The sequence below is a fragment of the Diadema antillarum genome, unplaced genomic scaffold (assembly GCF_040938485.1).
Source record: "Diadema antillarum isolate AM-2024a unplaced genomic scaffold, OU_Dant_1.0 scf00000112, whole genome shotgun sequence".
Classification (NCBI taxonomy): domain Eukaryota; kingdom Metazoa; phylum Echinodermata; class Echinoidea; order Diadematoida; family Diadematidae; genus Diadema; species Diadema antillarum.
The window spans coordinates 2,835,894-2,861,746 of NW_027271001.1; the positions used below are offsets into that span (position 1 = coordinate 2,835,894).

The 25,853-nt window shown below is 36.8% G+C and overlaps 1 protein-coding gene across 1 annotated transcript in view; it reads left to right on the forward strand.

Annotated features, from left to right (window-relative positions):
- Positions 1 to 25,853, forward strand: part of LOC139719624 (uncharacterized) — a 233,238-nt gene that overhangs the window by 72,056 nt on the left and 135,329 nt on the right. Inside the window, exon 3 of the mRNA XM_071631032.1 lies at positions 23,453 to 23,554. Within this exon, the coding sequence (XP_071487133.1) occupies positions 23,453 to 23,554 (102 nt within the window). The remainder of the gene's footprint in view (positions 1 to 23,452; positions 23,555 to 25,853) is intronic.

Sequence of the window (25,853 nt, forward strand, 5' to 3'; positions counted from 1 at the left end):
CGTCTTTTACATCAGCATCGTTGATTATCATCACTTGCACTATCATCAGGCATCACTCGGATAATTTTGTTCTTTTTTTTATAAACATTTAGAAACACGATCACCATCACTCGAGATAAACACGTAGCAGTGGCAGATCCAGAGGGGGCGCATGAGGCGCACGCCCCCTTTATTTATCGTGGAAAAAAAAAATAGAAGTGAAACCCGGAAGTGGCACCAGAAATATTAGTTGCGCCCCTCCCCCCTCCTGTACAGAATTCCTGGATCCGCCCATGCCTGTACGAAAATAAATGTCAACAGACAAAGTATCAACAACCTCCCTGACAACCACATAAACATTACCACAGAGCACACCGAAGCGGCTGGCATCAAACACCCTTCGAAATACTGCAGCAAAGCGCGAAATCGCCGTTACGAAAATGCATGTATATATACACAGTGCGAGGCAATTGAAAGATTACCTTTAAATATTTCAGAATATGAAAGGAACAAATAAAGTGATATGAAACGAAAGAAATCGTACACCAAACGAAAGGTATAACGACCTCCAATAGGCCCTTAGCCGCAGCATATCAATAAACATGACGTAAACCAAAGCACACGGAATATGCGTGTTTCGGATTCCTCCCTTCTATATTTCTTTCCTGAACTATTCCCAATGCCCGAATAAAATAATGACTAGTTTGTTACACTGATTTCTTCTTCTGAGGTAAGGAAGTTCGTTCGTCCGAAAACAAAAGGATTGACACTCCGAAGGTTTGCTAATCGGGCAATGCCCCCCCCCCCAAAAAAAAAAAAAACAGCCCACAAAATGCTCGTTAATCAAAACATTGGTTAATAAGGTTAAAGACGATAATAATAATAATAATAAAAATAATGATAATAATAATAATAATAATAATAATGATAATAATGATAATAATAATATAACAATAGACAGAAATAAAACAATATATGGCCCCCTATAGCAATTACCCGCAGCATGATTACATTTTCGAATCAACAAACATGGATCGGCACAAGGAATATGCGTGTTTCGGATTCGAAATAACGCCGTAACCATCGGAATAGCGCACCCGTTTTCTTTTTTTCGGAATAATGAACACCACGGAAATGAATAAATGATTTCAAACTAAGAATCCATCGTAATTCTTGCCTTAAAGATTTTCCTCCCTTCTATATTTTATTCCTGAACTATTCCCAATGCCCGAATAAAATAATGACTAGTTTGTTACTCTGAAACATGGTGTTGTGAGTCAAGGAAGTTCGTTTATCCGAAAACGAAAGGATTGACACTCCGAAGGTTTGCTATACCCATCGAACAATGGGGGAAACAAAATAATAGTAATACATTTTATTTTCAAACTAGGTACGAACATCTACAAGGTGTAGGGAATTTGCGTGTTACGGAACATTTTATCACTTTCGCATCAGCGAACGTTACGTGCATTGGGTACTACAAAAATGCCTCCCCCCCCCCCCAAAAAAAAAAAATGTATATATAATTACACCAACGCTTGAGCATAACAACAAACAAGCAATCGAACAAACAAATAAACAACTTAAGATTTAATCTCATAGCTGCTTTGAATATTTCACGTTCCGTCTGCATGACTGTATATATACTTCTTTTCAGAATTATCTCTCGCTTCCCGCTTCACAACTAGGAAATAAACGATGTCAAACTACAGGTATATAAGAATTAAACTTATTGTCTTACTCTGAATATAAAATTCATTATTTCAAAAGTTCGTTTATCCTTGAATACAACAGGCTCGATACTACAGTACTCCGAAGGTTTGCTAATCCGACAATAACGCACCTATCCAATCACAAACATTCGTGCATTTTCGAATTATGAATCATAATTTGACTATCACATTTACGAACATCTATTTTTCGTGTAGGGAAGTCGCGTGTATCTGAATGTTTCATTTTCGTCCTAATGAACCTTATGGGTGCATGGGTACAACGAACATGAACCTCAAACCCCCCCCAAAAAAAAAAATAAAATAAAAAAAGAAAGAAAGAAAGAGCCAAGTCAAACTAAGAATCAGTCTGAATTAGTCGCTTTGAAAATTCCACGTACCGTCTGAATTATCTCTCTGTCCAATAAAGAAATAAACGATATCAAACTAAGAATTAAACTTATTGTCTTGTTTTGAATATTATTTTTTTTTTTGCTTTTCTGGGGCCCGTTGCATAAAACTTACCATTGAATTTCAATAGTAACTACCGTCAGCATCAATGATTATAAAATTTACCGCTGATTTAAGACTTACCGCATAGAAAGGAGCGGTAAGTCCAGCGGTAAGGGTTTTATGCAACAGGGCCCTGATTCAATAAAAAAACGGGCAATGTAACGCGCAATTGCTGAAGAAAGAAAATATATTTAATGACCAAATAACGGCGAACAAATCCTTCTATTTTCTTTTTTCCTCTTTTTGGGGGTTAATTTTCTTTCTATACTCAAATGGATTTTACGTACACGCAATTTTAGTGAAACCATTTTCTTTTTGGTCGGCATTCTACGATAAGGTTCCTGTGGGTTCCTGTGGGTTCACCCTCGCCAAAATTGCGTGATTTCTCTTAAATACTATGAACCCGAATGATCTCTGATTGGTAATTTAGTCTATTTCATGATCAACAGTTGTTTATTTTCTGCTTGTAAAAAAAAACAACAACACGTGAACAATTAGTAGGCCTTATACTGGGTCTTGTCATGTATCGTACATCTCTGTTTCGTTCAGCCGAGCGAGCCATCACATGGCAATTGCGACGCACATACGGCGCACTCGCCTTTCCCACACGTGCACATTCCCTGGTTACATGCAGCCCGCATACCAACATGTGATGTATCAGGTGACTTACAAATGCAGTGAATAATCTGCTAACGGTGCCATACTTACAGCTAGGGTAAGGGAAACTAAAACTTTTACAAATTGCTTCAATGAAAACGGCATCGATGTATGTATACATGTTACCATTCTTAATAGTATTATGTGAATCAGGTGAATTCCACGCCTGTCTACTGTTCTCATTCCCGACCGCTGTGCTACTACTAGTACTTGTTGAGTCTAATCTTGCAGTGATTCTTGCCGGCTAGCGGCTGTGGATGTGGCCACTACACACACACGTGTGTACTGTATTCCATGTGCGCCTTGGATCACGGACGCTTTTAACGAAATTTGGACGAAACTGCCGAGCTCCGAACACGCATTTTCCGAACGAGCAACGCATTTGCCGAACGAAATTGAGCGGGCGGTCGTGCGTGAAATGCGTCCACAAAGCGTCAGAATCGTTGCTACTGGATCGATAACGAAATTTCGTCCAAATTTCGTCCAAATTTCGTTGCTACTCGATCGATAACGAACTTTCGTTGGAAAACGAAATTGACGGAGGCGTTTCTTATTGCGCGTACTGTACCTTTGTGAACTCGGGCCTAGGATGTTAGAATTGCAAGCTGACTGTCTATCCATGTGTACTGTATGTCACTTGTAATTGTAGTTAAAACTCACTCGATTTTAATAGTGATCTAATTCACATTCTAACAATGAGATCATTGAATGAATGCTAGACACAAATAGTTTTTGCCTCAATAACAGGTAAAGTTTTTAATCCATGAAATCATGAACGAACACAAGGCTTACTTCTCCTTTTTTTTCCCCTTGCACCAAATGTCATTTGTTTAAAATTTTCCTTGACAGTGTTTTCTCTTTTTCTTCCCTCTTTGAAGTCGTACCTAAAATATAATGGTCACGCATGATTTCCAGGTCATGCAAGTTTTCCAGGTCAGACACAGCATTATATTTAACACAAATATATAAAGTTTATTGAGGGGATATTCTCTAAGTAATGTTGTAATAACTTTCTACCCAATCAGCAAGTTTCATTTTTTAATCCGTGTTTCTTCACTGCTTTATAAATTTCTTACCTTCTCTATATCAAATTAGTCAGCACAACCCAAGACCCGCTCTAACATGGGAAATTTTTCAAGAGTTGATATCAAAAGTAGAAATTTGCAATGTTTGACCTTTCCTTTCACACTGTAGCAAAATGATATGGCACTTTAAAGAAATAGCATAAACTTTATGCCTCCTCAGCGTGCATGTGCAACTTGCTTTGCAGTATACTGCACAGATACCCTGGCTGTACAGCTGGCTGTACATTTTATATCTGGTTGCAGGGAGTAATGTGAGTATGGATTGGTAGTCATGCGACAAACACTACAAGTTGTATGCCAGGAGAATTCACACTACAAATTGTCACAGCAAACTTCCATGTGAAGATAGAAAAAAAAAGGTTGCAATCCAACCTTTTATTTTTTATTATTATCATTTTTTTTTTAAACCAATGATTCAGGTATGTTTTTTGTTTTTGTTTCACAGTCACATAGCAACTTTCACAGCAGTGTAACAACTTTTCTTTCATGTTACACTTTGCTATTTTCAAAGTGAATGTCTCTTATATTGAAGTGATATAAAGTTATGACTAATCAGAATAATAGCTAAATGAGAACTTAAAACAGGGAGAAAGACGTGAGGAAAGGGAAAAAGGAAATGTGAGAAGAAAGAGATGAGGTAATTTGATGCTTGACGAGAAGAGAAATCCTAGGGCTGATTTTTGTTATGAGTCATAACTTTCCTGTAGATTCTAGTTTGGTTAATTTCAATTTTGAAATCATCTTCTGGAAGGTTTTAATAAAAAAAAATAGTATAATAGTAGACATTATTCAAAAGTTACAATCAATGTATTTCTTCTTTTAAAATATAGTGTATGCATTCTTACAATGTACAAATAAGTGAAGAGTTTGAATGCGAAAACCTTTATATCTATTTTTATAAACTTGAGATATTTGCAATTGAATCTGCTTGAAAACAGAAAATGAGAAAATGTGATACTGTCAATGATAGATCCTTCTTTTTTTGCTTCTTCTTCTTGTAGCGTATGAAAAAGAAATATAATATTTTCAAATATATTTCCTGTTTTGTAACGAGTGCAGCATCATTGACAAGATTTTCCTTAATGTGATTATAACCTTACTTTAAAACTTTGAAAATGGCATTTTCTATTTTGCATTGAAACTCTACATACAGTGGATGTACCCACAGTCAACTCTAATAGATAAGATAAGCAGGATAGCAATGATATTGAATCCATTTACAATGTACCAATAGGATAGCATACACTGTATTTCCTGTAGGTGGTATACTCTAAATGTAATGCTACAGCTGGTCCTACCTATCATCTTGCAGGGATTAAGTGTGTTGCCAAGAGCAACTGGTTTTAACTTGTTGAGGACGGGCTGACTTTGCTACAACACGGGACTCATCCTCAGTGGGTTAATTGACATTACATTGTTCATCCTGCATTCTAATTGATCAGAAAGTTTTAGATACTGATCAGTTTTGAATATTATATATCTTATGATAGCTGTGTATAATCTATTGCTTTGGGTCTCCATCTTTAGGTAAAATGAAGTCTTCTTTCATGGCATTTGAGCAAGAATATCTCTTTGAGCATTTTTAAGAAAAGATTGTGAAACATCTGTGTGTTGCCTAAATGTGCAAGAACTCTTACTACCTGGGGCCCGTTGCATAAAACTTACCATTGAATTTCAATGGTAACTACCGTCAAAATTAGGCGTTACAGCCAATCAGCATCAAGTATTATAAAATTTACCGCTACTTTGAAGACTTACCGCTAGGAAGGAGCGGTAAGTCCAGCGGTAAGGGTTTTTATGCAACAGGGCCCTGGTCTTTTTTTGATAATCATAAAGAGTTTGCAACAGAAACGGCGAAGAGTACAGTGGTTTAAAGGTGCAGTTTCCAAACTTTGGAGTCACGATATCCTGTCCTTAAAATGCAAGTGTTGCCCGGCCCCTCCCTCCCCCCACGAAATGAAATGTATAGCAGAGTCCGATACTTCCTGCGAAGGGTGGGGAAATCACCTGTCTCATCTGTCACAGGGAGTCCAGCGTGAAGGGGTGAGTCATCTCCCAGACTGAGGGGCAACTCCGCTCGCTCCGGTGCGCCGCGCTGACGGGCGATGATGTAAGTCAGCCAGCAAAGTTTGCCAGTGATGTCACTGTGCTCTCCCTCAGCTTATAGTCGTTGAGGGTTGAGGGAGGGGATGCTCAAGGGTAAGGGGCAATGGGGGAGGGAAGGTGAGGGGGTCTAACTTGGGAAGTTTTTCTATCCACTTGCTCCTTTCCTTTGTCCCCTTACCTTGGTGTTCTCCATCTGTCTCTCTCTACCCCTTAGCTCTCTCTCTCTCTCTCTTTTTGTTTGTCTTGACTCAGAAAGTTTGTTTGTACTTTTCTTAAAGGCCCAGTTTGCCTTCAGTAATTGAATGAACCAAGAGAGCAATAATAATACCCCAACTGAAATAAATAATGCCAGTTGATATCAAAGTTATGTCTTTGAGTGTTGGAAATTCGTTTGAGTTGATACCAGTCTGGTGGAAAATATCCATTTTGACATTTTTGAAATTGCACAATTGGAAAACGTTTGTTGACCAGTCCTTATAGATGTTTAAATGGGTGAGTTGATAATTTCATGCCCTCACAATTTGTCATGTTTGTTATGTATGAAATTCTGAAAAAAAAAATTGTTATTTAGTAGCTTAGTACAGGTAAAAGCATAGTCCCATACCAAAATATATCAGAGGTAACATTTGTTCTTTTTTATTTTGGGTGGTTTCAAGGCAAGTTTTATATTAATACAGCTGAAATATGATATTTTTGTCATTTTTGTATATGAAATGAGTATGAAACTGGGAGAGCATGGCATCATCAACTTGCGAATTTGAATATTCATCAATACTGGTCAATTTTGGAGTGGATTTCTTCTGTTCAGATACTAACTGTTATAGTCATTTGATAATTCTGGATCCACCTAGAATTTCTTGGGATTTCTTTTCATCCATTCGACAAAGTAATGTGACTGTCTCGTAATTGCTGGTACCATTCCATTTTGTGACAAATAGTATGAATAGATATTGAGGTTTGAACAGGAAGTTTCAAGATGCACATTACAAAAGAGATATGAGTGATGTGTTGGTATGAAACACATGATGTTCTACATATAGCTGCAGTCTCATTGGGATATTTCTGTGTATCACCTCATACTAAATTTTCTGTTTGTCACTTTGTGTACGTGTTTGTGTATGTGTAGGTGTACATGTTTGTGTTTGTGTATGTTCGTAGATTACATTCAGCCTATTCGGAGCATGTACATGTATTATTGTGTACAGAACTATATGTCAAAAAAAAATACAGTCGGATTTCAGCATTAATAATTGAGAGTATGATTATCCTGTCTGAATGCTATTTCAGGGTCTAAAAATGGAACATCTTACCTATATTTTGCAGAAACCCCGTTCAATTTGGTTAATTGGTCATAGAGAAATGTGGATCTTCGTTTTAAAAGCATATCTGTATCTTCCAACGTTGAATCGCATATTGATATGTGAACACAATAGACAGAACTTGGAGAGAAGGGATTCCTGACATGCTCTACAAAGATCCTTATTTTTCTTTGACCACTGAAGCAAATCGGATAGGGCTTTCTGTAAGATGTAGGAAATAAGTTATAGTTTTATACCCTGAAATTATATTTGGATTGACTTACTATTTTTAAAGTTATTGTCGCAGAGGGTCCCGTTGTAATTTTGGGGGGACATACGATATATACCAAAATGAATTCATGGAATGAGGGACTCATGATGGGAACATAGAAAAAAAAAAGATGTTTTACCTCCAGCCTCTGAGTGCCCTTTGAAGCATGACAGAAATAGCAGCTAGATTCGCCCTTGGCCCAAATATATGAAATTGAATTAGTTTGAAGCTGTACATGAAGTACATATGTATGATTGTATGTACAATCTGTATGTGTGTGTGTTCGAAAGAGCATTTATATCTCTCATTAGATACAAAGTTATTAGAGATAGAATGTAACAATAAACACGATTAGATTTCCTGTTCTCTCTGATGTCCTTCTGTCATGTGATTTCTTTTTTTTTTTGTTCTGTTTTGGAAGTTATTATCTGTTGCACAGTTGGTCTCTTTATGTCACAGAAAGTCAAGAAAGTCAACTCCATGAAATGTGCCCTTTTGAATTATAATATTAATAATGATAATAATGATAACTAGAGAGGGGCCGTCAAAGGCGGCAGACCCACGCCTAAGTACAAAGTCGGAGTAAACATAATGTGCATTCGGTCATCTACCAGAATTCGGCCACTTAATTGCCAGTGTGCTTTATCACTAGCCAGTGAGTTCTACCTAAGATCGTACACTGAAGTGTACGATCTTTGGTTCTACAGTCACATCACACGCAAATCACATAATTACACATACGGTATTAACACTCATTCACGTACAGGAAAGTCCTTAAGTCTCCTCCAAAAATCCATCGAAAATCCCAAATTCCACCGTCAAAAGTGCAGAATCGGAACTTTTCCAAGCGCGCGCGAATTAAGTCCAGTTTTAAGAGTATTGTCTACGCGACGGGTCGCGGAAAAAGCGCTAAAAATCGAGAAATACGCCGTTTTCTTGCGGGATATTTTGATTATAGCAAGCCGAGAGTGTGATGATATCAAAGGTCGTATGAGTGTACGATCTTTGATGGTATCCACAAAAGCAAAAAAGAAAAACAAAATTTACGTACCCCCTAGGCAATTACCCCTATGATTAGTGTCTACGGGAATTATTCAATGCAAGGGTTGAATGCAAATGTCTACTGCACCAGTATTCGGCCACCAACGAGCGCCGCAACGTCCCCGGTGCAATTTTGCACCAACAGTGTAGAGCGCGATGCATTTTCAGCGGCCTTGCACACGCATTGACATTGAGCACGCATATCGTGCAGTGTGACTGCGACCGAGCAAAATGCTCCTCCAACGAAAAAAACAATCAATGTTAATTTGAAAAATCATCAAATATCAAAGGTCGTATGAGTGTACGATCTTTGATGGTATCCACAAAAGCAAAAAAGAAAAACAAAATTTACGTACCCCCTAGGCAATTACCCCTATGATTAGTGTCTACGGGAATTATTCAATGCAAGGGTTGAATGCAAATGTCTACTGCACCAGTATTCGGCCACCAACGAGCGCCGCAACGTCCCCGGTGCAATTTTGCACCAACAGTGTAGAGCGCGATGCATTTTCAGCGGCCTTGCACACGCATTGACATTGAGCGCGCATATCGTGCAGTGTGACTGCGACCGAGCAAAATGCTCCTCCAACGAAAAAAACAATCAATGTTGATTTGAAAAATCATCAAAATACGGGCCAGTTTGTGATGACGGAGAACGAACTTTCATAAATCTAGAAGGACATAGTCCCTCAAATAGGCCTAAACGTAAATTTCGGAATTCTTACGAACATTTGAGCAGCGAAGTCGGATCGTTGGGGAGTTTATGTCTTCGTATGGTAGCGGAAAATCGCAAAGTGAGAAACGGGAAATTTTCGGAATGGTCACTATACCATGGGGTCAAAACTTCAAGGTCACACAGAATTTGCAAGGGTCAACCGATTATCACCAAAATCTAATCGATTCTTTCCTGTCATTATCCAAACATTCCCTGAACATTTCGTGCAAATCCGTTTACCCGTTCTCTTGTTATCTTGTACACAAACAAACAAACAAACAAACAAACAAACAAACAAACAAACATACAAACAAACAAACAAACAAACAAACAAAAAAACAAACAAACAAACAAACAAACAAACATACGGAACCCTTTACATAACCCCCTGCCAATTTTCATCGGCGTGGGTAATAATGATAGTGATAATGATAATGATAATGATAATAATAATTATTATTATTATTGCTATTATCATCATCATCATCATCATCATCATCATCATCTCCATCATCTCCATCATCTTCATCATCATCATCATCATTATTAAATTTTATTATCATTTAGAAATGTGTATTGGAGCAGGGAATGGTGAAGTAGACCTTCTGTTTATTGTAGGTAGTGGTAAAGAGTGAAAAGTTCTTGAGTTGAATTTTTTTGTCCAAAGATAAAGTGCGTTGTCTGTTAGGTTTGGTGTAGATTGAGTAGGTTTGTAGCCTTGCATTTTTTTTTTCATTCTTTTTCCATTTCTGTGTGTGTGTGTGTGTGTGTGTGTGTGTGTGTGTGTGTGTGTGTGTGTGTGTGTGTGTGTGTGTAGGAACAGCTGAGGGAAGTGCCTGTACTGAATGTGGAGTCCATGGTAATATCATTACAACTTTGTGATGTCATAAGGTGGCCAAATGGCAAACCCAATAGTGCGATGACATGCCAATTTTTGGTGCGGATGGGGCCAATTTATTGCTGGAGGAGGGCAGGGCCACGGGGGCATGCTCGTAATGCTCAAGGAATGTTGGTCTTGACAGAAAAATGCTGCCTCACCTCCAGATGTAGGACCTATGTTTCACCAGTGCTTCAGAAGAGCTGCATGCTGCAGTTGTCTCATGCTAGTAAAGATGTAATTATCTCACATTTTGTGATGAGTGATGACAGAAACAAATGTTTCCATTCTTCCCCACAAGCTGATGTTCTCTATCTAATTTGGGTAACGTTTTCAATCTATTCAAATCAGATTCAGAGCTTAGAATAGCAAATGTCAGTGTCTAATTTAAACGGCTACTTCCAAGTCTAGAAATGAGATAGAGTGGGACAGAGAGAGAGGAAGTAAGGGATAGATTTTAGCAGATTTTATTCAACGAGCTTAGTATTTATATCATGCCAATATTACATGTCTACCAATCCCACTTTGAAATTGTAACAACTTTGATATCTGTAATTCTGAACTGAAGGCCCCCCTTTTTTTCCAGCAACTTTGTGAATGATGTGTGACACATTATGGGAGATAACTGGTGCTATATGAATGCTGTTTCCTCATCATTATCATTATCATTTATAGCATTAAATTACCTTAAATAAAATGCCCATCTATATTGGGAGTGGGAACGGGAGATAATGTGAGTGAAAAAGAGAGTTATTACATAGCTATTGTTTATTGTAGCTGCTAATGACGTGTTTTTACAACACAGTCTATTTTGATCAAAATTCAAGCCTCCAGCTAGGATCTCATGGTATCCCTAATCTCCAAGATTCACTAATATTTCGACCTTGATGATTTCCCATAGTTTTTTTAGGGATGTGAGTCCACATGACACCTAATCTTAAAGATTAACCTTTCCAGCAAGAGTCCCACTTGATGATACATGCAGTGCTAGCAATAAACCAGATGATATGCGATGATACAGTAATGTACAACAGCCACTGGAGGTTGACCCGGAAGCTAAGGGGGAATAAGGTTCACGGAGAGGGCACGTGGACTTTCAAGGTCCGTTGGATCATGGACCTTAGGTCCATGGTTGGATTATCCTGTCCACACAACACTAAACTACAAGTGGGGAACCCCCCCCCCCCCCAGCTTGTTGATAAAGGTACATATGTAGCAACCCTTGCTTTCTCATGCAAGATGCCATCTTTAAACTGTCTTGTTGTACATTTTGTAGATATGAAAGTGTGTTTGTGAGGGCTACAACAGCCGGAATTGATTGGGGCATTGTTTGTTTGTCTTTTTTTATAAGGATATTAGTGATTGGCCATTAGTAGAGCATGTGATGACCATGAATCTATGTTGTATGTGGTAACTAGGGACTCCTCACTTCATGCTCATGAATTGTCTTTAACAAATGAAAACTCTTCACATCGTTGAAAAGATGATGCATTAAATATAATATGGAGAGGAGTTTTGCTGCAGTTGCAAACTTTTCTTTAAAGACCGACATTAATTTCCAAACCCGAGAATAAAGACAGTGCAACAAATTTGTAAATATTTGAACAAGTCAGACAAATTGTGACAAATTTGTGACATTTCGCATGACAGGAAAAAAAAAAGTATGTCTGGAGTGACTTCCTGTAGATTGGATGATACATAGAGAATATTTTCTTTGACCTACTTACAAGTACCTCGAGGACAGTCCTCGAAAGTTAATCCCATGTGCATCAAGAGAATGTGAAATCAGTAACATATCTTTCACAAAAATATGAAGGGTGAGTCTGTTATGGTTTATATAGGATACAATTTAGATGACTTATTGGCATTCAAAGAGACCACTATTTCTGAAGATCTCTCTGACAGCTCCGAAATCTTCTTTGAGTTGTTACTTTTATTTTTTCGTAAATTTAATGCGTATAGTGTTCACAAGTTTCATTATATGCCCCCCATCTGAGACTAACAAAAATGACGCACATAAAACTTATTTGCAGTTACATTTCTGAAACTGTTTTTCTAAACATATTTAGAGATTTTTCTAAACATATTTAGAGATAGGGAGTGTGTAGTCACTGAAATGAGTCCCCTCATGAATGCTAACTGCAAACAGCATTCCATACAACAGCTGTGTAACAAACTTTATCACCTGCCAGTCACAAATGACAGTCTTTCATCACTCTCTTGTAAGAGTACATTTATGAATATATTCAGTGAATGTAGTAAAATTCAGTAAAAGTGAATGCAGCGTCTAGCTTAGCTCCCCCATCTCAGTCATGTTTTACAGATCAAACTGTGTAGACTTACACAGTATACAAGTATAATGTACCAAGAATGGAGAAAAATTCGAGTAGAAAATATGCAAAGAACATTGGTGGTCAAATTTGACTTGGGGAATATGTTTTGGAGAAATATTACTGTCGTTGCTTTGTATGAAAACAGAAAAATCAGAGAAGTATAAATCAGTAAAGCTTTGGGGGAAAATTGGACACATAAGAAGTTATGAATTGTACAAGTTAGGAGAGTAAGACGAATTGGCAACTCAGTGTCATCTAGATGTTGAGCACCTCTCTATTTTTTTTTTCGTGAAAAGATTTCACTAATTTTGATTATTCACAAGTATATTTGGGCAATTTCACTAATTTTAAATCTTTACAAGTATTTGGGAAAAGTCAGAACATATCTGCTTAGTAGGACTTGCAAAAATGTATTTCTCTTATATGTTCACCAAGAACAGATTTGAAGAAAATATTTCTCCACAATCAAACTCTAGTTTGACCTGTAATGTCATGCTGCAGACAAAATTATGAATGAGAGAAAGATTGGCAACTATCTACTCTTGAATCATAATTTATATCAACTTGAAGCAGACTCTGCAATTGAGAAATGGACTGTCTTTGGTCTTTGTCTGTAGTCTCAATATGAAATGAGAAATACAGAATTTCCTGATGCAGGTGCGATATAATGATTATGAAGCGAGCAAGCCTATTTGTCCAGCGACTCCTGTTATAACGAAGTCCTCAGTACCGACAGTTTTCTTTTGTCATATTGAAATTTCGTTGTAGCCGAGCAGTAAATTGTAGAAACATATACAGATGATAAATTTGGGGACCTTAATTTTTACTTTGTTGTAATGACTGTTTTATTGTTACCATGTTCGTTATAATGGGAGTGCACTGTAGGAGTATTTAGTCTGAGCTTCAGCATCCTTGCGAACAAGATATAGGGAGCGGTGATGCATACAAATGTATGCGTAGGTCAGTTGTTTCACAAAACATCCTACCATATAAAAATGTTGCAATAAAGCCTAAAATATAAGGAGATATCACTATTTTTCTCAATAATCCATAGCTGTAGACGGTTTATTCTAGAAACAATTTTATTATTTCACTATTGTGGGCATTTAGTACATCTATTTACTTAACATTGATTATACTGATTGACATTTTTACATTGGTTGTTTCTATCATTAACTCACATTTTAGACCTATTTTGAAGCACTAAAGCTGGATTTTTGTTTTATCTGCAAATAATGGTAAAAATGCCTTTATTATGGTACTCTGTGATTAGGAAGTGTCAGTTTAACGTGCTGTAATACGACCATGGAAAAGTCATTGTGATTTTATCATGCTTGCACATCACTTCACCTTAGACAGAGGGCTATATTGCTAGTGTTGCTATGACAAACAAGCATTTGCTGGGAAAGATACACTTATGAAAAAAAAAATAATATGACTTTGTTTATCTTAATGTTGATGACAGTTTTAATTACACACCGCAAAATGACATGTGTCAGGTGTATTACAGCTTTCATGATGCTGCACAGTGTAACACAGTCACACCAGAGCAGTATGACTCCAGTTGACTAGACTAGAATATTGCTGCTGTAAATATTCTTGTTATTCAGATGAAGTTCAAAGATTATAACTAGCAATCTAAAAGATTGACCTTTTCAAGCAGAAATTATTTCTTAATTTATCTTTGTATTTTACCAAATTGTATTCCTTTTGTACTTTCCTATTGCTATGTAGTGTACTTCCCTGAAATGTGGCTGAAAAAATGACCCTCTTTAACCTGTTGAAGACGAGTCCCGAGTAAACTCGGTCAGGTGTCTATGGGAAGTGGGTTAATAGCCAAGAAAACTTAATGCCACAAAAGAGACCATTGTTTCTGATTGGCGAAAATTTCATGCCGTGAAAATATCTTACTTTACAGTAGATGGATAGAAGTAGTTGGAGATGGAAGGAGAAGGAGAAAGTAAGTGAGATGACAGAGAGGAGAAGAGAAAATAGGTGTGGGTTTCTATCTTTGCTGGATTGTATGAAACTGAGAGCTCTATTACAGGTGCTCCATGTGCCATACACCAGAGTGTTGTTGATGCCTGAAGCACACAAGTTTGGTTTAATGACTGTGTTCACTTGAATCTCTACACCTGTGTGAAACATTCTCAAAGTGCAAACAAAAAGGTGAGAGTGCAGCCTGTCAAGTGACAAAATATCTTTCTTCTTTGCCCACAGTGGGATAATCTGTTCTCTCCATGTATTCTTGAGGATAAGGAGAGGGTGTCTATATGTCCATGCCAATGTGACACACTGGTGTGAGTGTGTGTGTGTGTGTGTGTGTGTGTGTGATATTTGTTGTTTTGTTGTTGTTGTTTTTTTTTGGGGGGTGCACAGGTACACTTCTGAAAATTTGGGTTGAGGCAGAAAACTTTACAACATGTTTCCTTTGCTCACAGGGCTGTGATTTTCAGCTCAGATTGTTATTTTTTTCTTATAGACACATATTTTGATAACATAGAAATATGTGTATCAAATATAAACAGGTGAATGACAGAGGAAGTATAAAGAGATGAATAGAGTTAAACTACCCATGTATAGTATTTTAATTTTGTATTTGTGTTTGATTTAGTTGTTTAAGATTATTTCAAGTGCATTTTTATTGTAATTGTTATTATTATTATTAGTATTATTATTGTTGTTGTTGTAATTGTTCTTATGACTATCAATGTTATTATCAATAGGGGTACTTCATAATTGCTGATTGTTGCAAAGTTCATTATTTTCATTGTTATGATCTTAGATATTGTCAATATCATCAGTCAGTATTACTGTCATAATGGTCCAGTAAGTGACTAACTTGTAGCTCAGCAAGCTTCTTAGACAGCTGCCATGGTTACCAAGGTGTGATTGGTTTGTTCACATTCATATTCTTCCTTTAAATGCAGTTAAAGAGGGAAGAAAAGTTATGTTACAATTGCTACCCATACATTCAATCTTATTTTAATTTCATTATAATTTGTTATCATTGCAGAAGTTTCATGTGAATATCAGTCAGGTAATCAAAGAAAAATGCCACCTCATGCTCAAATTTGCAGCCTTATGTAGAGTAAAACTGGCAGAATGTCTATATAGTTTTACACCAAATGCGGACATTGGTTTAGCAAATTGTGGGATATGAAATTTTGGCATGTTTGGTCAGCACAGTATTGTCAATTGCAACTGCTTAAGCAAACTAGATGATGTGATGATATAATTGCCCAGCAGCTCTCCCTTGGTTTGTGAGAAGTTGTTTTAAAATCACTTTTTTTTTTTTTTTTTGAGGGGGGGGGGATAATTCCACAACCTCAGCTCCTCAGTCATAAAGTCATTACTGTGTATTTTACACACCTCAGTGATGACATGATTAGGGCCATCATCAATCCTGGTTTTATCATAAAGAAAAAAGAGAGATTTAGGTTAAGAAGTGTGTTTAGGTAGATTGGAAACTTGTGGGGCATTGATACCAGAACCTCATCTAATTTGCATAGATGTTTGTTACCATGATTACTGTTTTTATACACATATGAAACTTTTCATAGTTTGTGTTCAATATCACTTAAACTTTGAATATTCTGCTGGTTAGATTGTACTTGTGAGACTTAAGATGAACATAGTGTGGTATACTGTAGTACACTTTAAATCGTTTGGTCACTAGTGTTGTAACGAAATTATGAACAAAATAAAAGAATACATAATGTACTACTAATAGAAGTACATGATGATATATGTAAAGAAAATGTCAAACAATAAATTCCTAGATCCTTTATTTTCACTCTATAAGTTCTGAACCTTGCTGTGGGTTAGAAATATATTTGAAAGAGCCATTTTCTTAAAGGAAAAAAACCCAAAAAAAGATAAAAAGTTAGGATCACAGATGCAAAAGACAGATTCTACAAATTACAGTAAATATCCATCACCTGCTTGGATTAGTTAGGTTTCAGTCATGTAATTAGAATGTTCCCCAAATATTATGATAATAAGTACCAGTCTGTTCGTTCCTTTTCCCAAGTTAAAAACTTTTCAAAGCATGAATTATTGAAACAGGAGTTTTTTTCCTCTAACTCTCCATTTGCCAATTATATAGACAGTATCTCTTGCTGGCTTGCCTTAAGGTAACTGAAGTCGTTGTGTGGTATCCTCAAGTGAAAACCTCAAGTGAAAAAAACCTCAAAAAGAAAATTTACTGCAAAGTTTGATCCATGGTCATATTGCGAGATTTCTACAGCCTTTATCCCACAGACAACCTGTTATAAGGTGAAATGAATAGAAAGTAAATGAGGTATCGGATAGCCTTTTTTTTCTTTGCATCTGCAATGTTCAAACTGTTTATAGTGACCTTAGCTATAATGTGACAAAGTGTATATTGCACTTGTATTGTTTCTTATATGTATTATTTGTATTTCACTTGCAGATAATTTGAAATGTTTTAGCTTGAAATATTGGCATTGCATAGAATATAAGTCTACTGAATGTAAAGACAAAAGAGTTTGCAGAACTTTGTGTGCCAAGTTCCTATCATAACTCTTACATTGTTCCAATTCTGCATATATATATGCATCTTCATTTTATTCAAATGAATATAAGATGCCATGATTAAACACACTTGTCAAATTTGTTCTGTGCAAAAGGAAGCTTGTGTGCTGATTGTCTTTTTTATGAATAACATCAGTATTCATATGTTTTGTTATCTTTCACTTTGCTCTTGTGTTACTTTATATCCCATTTTACCATATTTCAACTAACATAATTTAGAGCCATATCTTTTTCTCTTTATGAATATGTCAGATTGAAAGACAAACAAACCAAAAGAAAACCATTTAATAGTAATACCAGTGCACCTTTAAGAATAGATAGAAGGTTTGTAAATTGCCAATTTCCCAAACATTTGAGACCTTCAAATGAATTGAATTGAAACTTTATGAAATGTCATGATTGGAAACTGTTACCTTCAGGTTGATGCAATAACTCTGGTGCCTTTGCCCATTCTAAATCTGTATGTTTATGGGATACAAACTACTCAGAGAACTGAAATGCAATATGTGTCAAAATGAGGATGTTAAGACGATGATTGCGTATGAGTGTTTGAGATGTAGAAAGAGCCTTCGCAAAATAGACATTGATATCAAGAGATTCATGAGAAATACTTTGCAACTTGAAACATAATGTCATAACTTTGCAACTGTGGCAGTGTTTTAGAAGGGATATTGGTACTTGATATGAGTGTTGCAGTATTTAAACAACTGACAAAAATAGTATTGTTATGAGCAAATCATAAGATGTAGTACATAACTCATACCCCATTTATACAAAGCATTTAGAGTGTTCTAAACTTCGTATGAAAACACAAAATTGTTTGAAACTTATGCCCCTCTCGAGGTTAAGTTCAGGAGCACTGCTGAAGGGCTCCAACTCGTGATAAGTAATGTCTAGAATGCTCCGGAAACGGTATGCTGCGGGCGCTGTGCATACAGTTTTATATGTTTGAAGTTTATATTCGCGAAGGTTACCATGACAGTTATACTGTACCTCTTTCAGTCACTTCGTGTGTGGTGTCGGTGGGTGGTGGCTCTTTGTATGAACAAACTCAGCAGGGCATATTCTCAAAGCACCTCAGGAGCATTCCTGTGCCCGACTATGTGTATAAAATGAAAGTATGTGGAATTCCCTACATACATTCTGCATCGTTCCACCGCCGTGACATCACAAACTGCTCTAGCCTTCTTGTATGTGGCGGTGATGGCACATGAATTTAACAAATACTTGTAATTTTAGATTTTTTGGACAGTTTGCCTGAATTTCCTCAAATGTCACTGACTTTTTTGTTTTGTTTTGATTTTTGTTTTTGTTTTGTACTTTTTTGGCATTCACGGAATCCGCATATTTTTGGTAAATTCACTTTTAAACCTTTGAAATTGATAACTTCTGGGCGGCTTGTCCAGATATCTTCAAGCATCTCTGATGTTTTCTCATTAACTTTTCTGCGTTCCCTGAATCCACATACATGTGTATTTGGGGTAAATTTGGGTTAGATTTCCCCTTTACACTAAAACTTAAAAAAAACCCCCGTTAATATCACTGTGATTACTCAACAGTAGGGACTCGCGATTGCTTGAAAGTCCTCATTAAAAAAAAAAAAATTCTTTGATGTAAGTACCAATTGATGGAAAAGTTGTTTTAGTCGACACTAAATGGTATCATGTGACCTACAACACACCTCAAACCTCGGGACAGTAATACATGGAGTGTTCAGCCTGCCTGCTGCATTGACTAGTGTAGGGGAAATACATCCTGACACCTTGTGGAAGCAGAAACAGCTTTACTTATGCTAATTAAGGAATACCGTAAGTAGCATTCATCTCACCATGTACAGGACAATTAGGAGGACATGATTAACCAATTTGTGACCGAGTGTTCGAGGACAGGAGGTTACCGTTTTAAATGAAATTTGCATGTTGTTCAACTCCACGATAAAAATGACTTGTCCGAAGTGAGTGTCTGTTACAGCTCTACTCCATTAGATCATCGCTGGAATTTATGAGTAAGGGGAAGCATTTGATGATGTCACTGGCAGCGCCAAATTGATGACCTCAAACCTGATTTTTATGGCTCGCTGCCTTGACTGGACCCCGAGGCAACATTAGTGAGGTTCACGGTCTACGCTTTGTAGCTGAACTTTGAATTAGCCTGAAGTTTATAGTTTACTTTGATGACTGCTGAGGCCCCAAAGGAATTATACTGGTATAGACCCTATGAATGCTCTCCTCGGCTAGCTGCTGGTTGTCATCCACACTACCAACCACAAGATATCTTGTGGTTAAGTCAAAGCTGGGTGATATGAACACTCCCTGCAGAGTGTTCTAGTTAGGGCCCATGTGACCGCAATTATCATTGAGCTTGTGGTTAGGTTCGACCCATTCAGTGCTACAGTACTCAGGGTATCATACATGACTGCTTGAAATATTAATTCAAAGGGAAATGAAACACAAATGTACAGGTGGATTGAGTGAATGCAGCGAATACTACTAGAACACATCAGTGAAAGTTTGAGGAAAGTTAGACAATCTGTTCAAAAGTTATGAATCTTTGAAGTTTTATTGTGGCCATCACTGGATGAGAAGACTACTACAGTTTGTGACATCAGTATATGAAGAATGATAAGAGAAGAAAAGATGATGGAAATTCAACATATTTTCACTTTTCTAGCATATTGAAAAAGTTCTTGACTTACTTCTGTTAGAAAGCAGGGAAAAATTATATTACCCTTAACATATGTCAGTGAACGTATTGTCCCATTTTCCTCAAACTTCGCTGATAGTGTTCTACTATAGTGCTGCATTCACTCTATCCACATATATTTGGGTTTGATTCCCCTTTACCCCTCTCAGTCCCATAGGTAATATGCTTATAAACAGGATCAATAGAATTTTAGTCTGATGGTGCTAAAACAGTTAACATGAGTTTTTATAAAATGGGTTCTCTGAGTGTAGCCAATCAGAAGTGCTGAAATGAGTCATGTGCGCACTCTGTATTTCTTCGCTAAAGTGTACAAGAGTGCAAAAAGTGTGCAGCAAAGGAGCATACATGTAACTGCGCTATGCATTATCCTATAGATGGCGGATTTCCGAATACTCTGTGCGCATGGCATGATCCCAAACAATTGCTTTGATTCACATGTTCGTCTGCACTTACGCCTGTATGATCGCCTGCATGGCTGATTGAAGAGTGGCCCAATTTGTATTGCAATACAAAATTCTGCCAGAAAAATAGTTCACAGACCCATTTTCTGAAAGAAGTAATGCACACATTTCAAAACTTTGTGATGCTAGTGGAGATGCGGCACACTCTTGGTATTCATGATGTCATGCAACATGCACTGTGCTTTACCTTGTGCAGGTTGCACCACTTTAAATACCCTTGAGTGTGCTACATCTCCACTAACCCACTCTCACTTGTGCATTATTTGTATGATAGTATTGGGTTCTGTCGTGAATACAGCTTGTTGTTAACCACCGATAGAAGCTGCACTTTCTTCTTTTCCTTTCAAAATGTCATGTTTATATGCCCTATTTATGACATGGGGTTGTGGCATGCATCGTGCTGAACCTTTGGATTTTATCATTTTGAGTGGTGCACATTGATAAAAACACAGGGAATTATCAGGCATGATAAGCCCCTTATGAAAGGGGTTTCTGTTGCTACATTGTAAGGAACAATTTCACCTGTCGTTGAAGGTACAATTAATGTACCGGTAGCTATCATCAGCTGTAAGGTAAAGTGTGAATGTATCTGAGGTCTTATCCATCTGGTTTGGTGGCTGTTCATTCCCATGGCACTCTGTGCGGATGTCCTGATTACATGATACACTGCAGCGATGACATTCAGCTGTAAATCTTTCCTGTCAATGTTTGCTATAACCGGAGAAACGTGTCTAGGTACTACCGGCAAAAACAACGAACAAATGAGCTGGCCCATATTGTGCCTGCAATTATCATGTTTATGGTAGAATATGATTTATGGGAATTTGACATATGTGCATAAATGCAAAGGATGGTGGTGAAGCTGCGAGTACGGATGTACATCACAGCACTGCCCCACACATAGAGATAGGCGTGAGCATTAGTCACAGCTATGGACTCACATTTCTCTATTGAATGTTGTGGCAGCATTCATACTGAGTGATGGTCCTTCACTTTCACTGTCTGTTATGCCAGCCGCTCTGATGTAAATTTGCGAGCCAGCTTCACTGGATCAGACCAACTGTCAAATGATTAGGGCTCCCTCTGTTGTTTGCATCCATTGTGCCTAACAGGGACCCTTGGAGGTCTCGCACCAGTAAATCATTTCCCATAAAGACAGGTGTTGAAAGTAAATTTTTCAGACTGTCTGTTATAGTAATACTGAAAGTTCAGTGTATTATGTGTTTTGTTTTCAAGTGAGCCACCTTGTCGCACTTTAGACGTGAAATTGTCAGGTGGTATGTCTTCTAATGAAACTCTTCTCAGAGGTCATTAAAGAATACAGTGTAGCTGCAGTTTATTGACTAAAAAGTTGCTTATGTATACATGTTATGAAACAAATATTAGTAAGTCCCTTCAAATTCAAAGCAACTTGTGTTGAGTCTTCAGCTGAGGTGAATTTAGGAGAGAAATTCATCCCCTACTATGTACTAATTACTTTTCATCAAGCTGCTACTGCAGATTTTCATGAATTTTCCCCAGTTTGTAGAATGGTATCTTCAGTAGAAGACTTATAGCATTGGAGGTGGGGGATGATCCATTCTGTTGACAGGTGTTAGACATGAAGGGAGGGACTAGAAGAAGTGTCCACTATCTCCTACTCCAGCCTAAGCCACTGGACTACATCACTGACAAGCAGGGTCCTATGAGCAAGCCTCATTCACCCAAACCCTTCTTTACCAACACATGTATACCATTTGTAAAAAAAAAAAAAGTGTCACCTTATCAGAGGAATTTCACACCACATTGAAGCTTGCTTCAAAATTCAAATGTACAGGATGTTTAATAGGGGTTTCGTCAAAATCAAACCAAGACATAGGATAGTTATGGAATTCAAACTGTCACATGCTATAACAAAACAATGATATTAGGAGTAACTAGACCCACAAATTTGAAGCTCCCATTGACCTGTTCATAAATCTCCAGGAAATGTTCACATTCCACATGAGATCAGCAAGAATAAGTTGTATCATTCCAATAGATTTTACGCAGTCTTATTGCAACTTTTAAAGGAAGGGGGCTGTAGTTGCAAAATTTGACTACAAACATCAGCTTGACAATTGAGTTGTTACAGGTGATGACATCCTTTCCTATCTATTATCCTTATCCACTATTCAGGAATTATGTAACCTTAAAATTCTGTAACTTCATTTTTTTCCCCGCTAAATTTGATTATACTTCTGCCATTCTATTTAACTGATCTCCCTCATTGTATGACAGTGATACTTTCAAAAAATAAATAAATAAAGGCTCACCTACAATTCTATTTGAGGAGTAATGTTGATGAATATGCAATTTATGAATTTCTTGAACTGATATTTGACTTATGCATTGTTTCTTGTATGTTACATTCTTATATATCTTGGACTGTAAAGCGCTTTGAAACATTTTTGTAATGGGTTATAAAATGTTTTCATATTTTTGTTATGACCATTTTGGATATCAACTTGAACACAGAGCCGAATTGCACTTACAATTTGTACAGATGTTTGAACTTATCGGTTTTCTTGTTAAAGTCCTTCCATTATGTCACAGTCACAATGTCTTTCTCATTTGATTTTTTTTTTCTTACCTGCTGTGTGTGTTATAACTATCAAACTGATGAATTTATTCCATGAAATTATGATTACTGATGATCAAGATGTATGGGTTGCTTGATAGTCTGTTACTACACGTGTAGTTGTTGACTTGTTGGGCAAGATCCATGGTAAACAGGAGATGGACATTGCAGTCTCAATATAAATTTTTAGTACTGATCAATGTTTGCACAGATTTAGACTGCACATCATTTTAAAACAGATTCCACTAAAATTTCATTCTGATGAAGGGACCATGGAGCTACGTAGCTCCATGAAGGGACCTTGGTATCAGGAAAGACACATGATGTCACAATTTCAAATTTACTTAAAAAGTAGAAACAAGTCTGCAAACCTTCTTCTGGTTAACACCCCCTATTTTTGGTCCTTGGAATCAGTTCATCTGGGAGGAATGATTGTTCGTACTATTTTCAATATCAACCAAGGACTGGTGAAGGTTACAACTGAATTCTAGAACCCTTTAAAATAAATTCTTAAACATGTCTTTCCTTGCTTTCTTTCTTTTATCCAGCATCAGATGGCACAAAATAAAGTAGGGTATGTACGACAAACGAGGAGTCCAGCACAAGTAGTTAGTCCCACCGCCTTCACTGCCAGATCACCTCAACCTCAGGTAGGTATTGATCAATATCTATCATAATCAATTGTCATGGTAACCTGAGAGAAAAAAAAAGAAGATTTGTGTGTATTCTGTCTGTCTTTGTGTAATGAATAGTATCTGAACTAGATCTCTGGTAAAGGATTTTTAATTTTTCTGCCCCCAAGGATGTGAGAGGTATCATCCTTTCAGGCTGTCTGTCTGTCCATCTGTCTGTCTCAGATCTTGTGTTTCAGTGGATTATCTTTGTGTATGGCCCAGGTATGCTTCAGTGCTAGTCATAATTGTAGATTGGCTGATTGAAGTTTGGGGGAAATCCCTCTAGGTCAAAGGTGAAAAGTCACTGAACTTTGACTTGAAATAGCATTATTCATCTACTAGTGTAATGTCATCTCGGGATATTCGGTTGTACTTCAGATTTGTGTTTGATTTGCTCTTTACTTATGGATGTAGGATTGAATGATATTGCTATGGAGTATGAACCATAAGGGTAATAGTCATATTGTGTAATTCTGAAATATATTTGACATCAATGTAATTCTATAATGTATTTTCTGCCTTATTGAAAGGGGGGGGGGATGTGGTGGCCATTATTACAGTAGGGGTGATGATATCATTCACCATAATAATATTCAAGATCCAAGTGATGTGTATGATAATGCCGATAAAGATGATATTGTTGCCTCTATCACTGATAAAATGACAATGATAATGATGCTAATGATAGTATTAATGATTATAGGTAAATTAACCGCAGTAAATATGCGGTAATGATAATTATTCTTATCAGTTCAATTTGATTCAAATTTATGTCACATCTCTTCAGAGTAACTGTAATCACAAAGTATAATTACATACAAACAAGACAAGCAAACCAACAAAACACTTTAACCCAGTAAATGCAGTGGATGCAGGGGACTAGCAAAGGCCCTTGATATGTCAAGGCTGGTTCCAAGTACAACTACATTCCATAAACATGAACAATTACATTAATAAAAGATACTAAATTACTGACTGATAACATATACAACAAGTTATGAATTACTTATACTTTTTAAAGGAAAGGTATTTAAAGTTTTTATGAAAAAATATTTATAGTTAACTTTGTTTCAATATCACAGATAAGGTATCCCAAAGTTTTGGCCCCGTAAATTATATTGAAGTTCTTGGAAATTTATATATAAATAATGATGCATTAAGATTATAACAAAACCAGATTTGATAACTATTAATATCCCTATCAATTGTAAAACCATCAATAAGGATATAAGGAAAAAAACACTTTTGAATATGAATACCTAAAAGAATGCAATTTGAAATCAATTTTGTAAATATCACATATATTTTAATAGTAAATGCAACTTTTGTGTATGTACTAAGTAATGAGACTTAATGAGAATAGATAGTAGTAAAGATGGTACCGTGGTAATAACAACAACAATCATTCTAAAATTGATTGTAATAACAGGAATGATATCTAAGTATTCATGCCCCAGACATTTTTGGAAATCACAAGGATATTAAGCAATTTGAATTATTCTGCATTTTCTATCTGTGTTCACTTTCAGTTACTTTGTTTGTTTTCCTTTAGTGACCAGTTGTAAGTGTCACATTTGTATTCTTTTTTTTTTCTGAAAGAGAAGTGAGATTTTGACTAGTTATGTCAGAATTTTTCCGGACGTGCCTCCCCCGGCCTTGCTGCAATACAGGGTAGAAATGCACCTGTCGAGGTGTATCATGGGGGTATGCTTGTTGTGGCTTCTCCATGCCTGTGTCGTCTTGTCACACGTGGAAATCTGATCAATTTCTGACCAATTTGTGTTGGGGGAATCTGGGTTATAAATTCAGGGGGAGGAAGAGTTGCAGAAACCAAATTGCAGTGAAATGCAACAAATTAGGCCATGCTTCCTCCTGCCACACAACCTACAAAACACACAAGTCAAAGTTGGAAAACTTCATGTAAAAGCAGAATGAGAAGTATAATGGTGAAAACCAATGGGAAATAAGTATTCTATCCTACCAAAACATAGCTAGTTATTCGACCGATGAATTGAATCAGTTGTGTCAGATTTGTTGCTTTGCAGTTCAGTGCAGCTCAGTTTGTATGCTTCAACTGGGATTAGTATGTGATGGATCTTGGGATAGATTCAAGAACAGAAATTTATGTCTGACTTGTCTACTGGTGAAGATAACTTTATATATTATGATGATCAAAAAGCATTTCCCTGACCATTCAAAATCATGTGTGATCTCTGTCAAATTGTTGCAATCACTCCGTTGTAGCTCAAAACAAGATACACACACAATATGCATG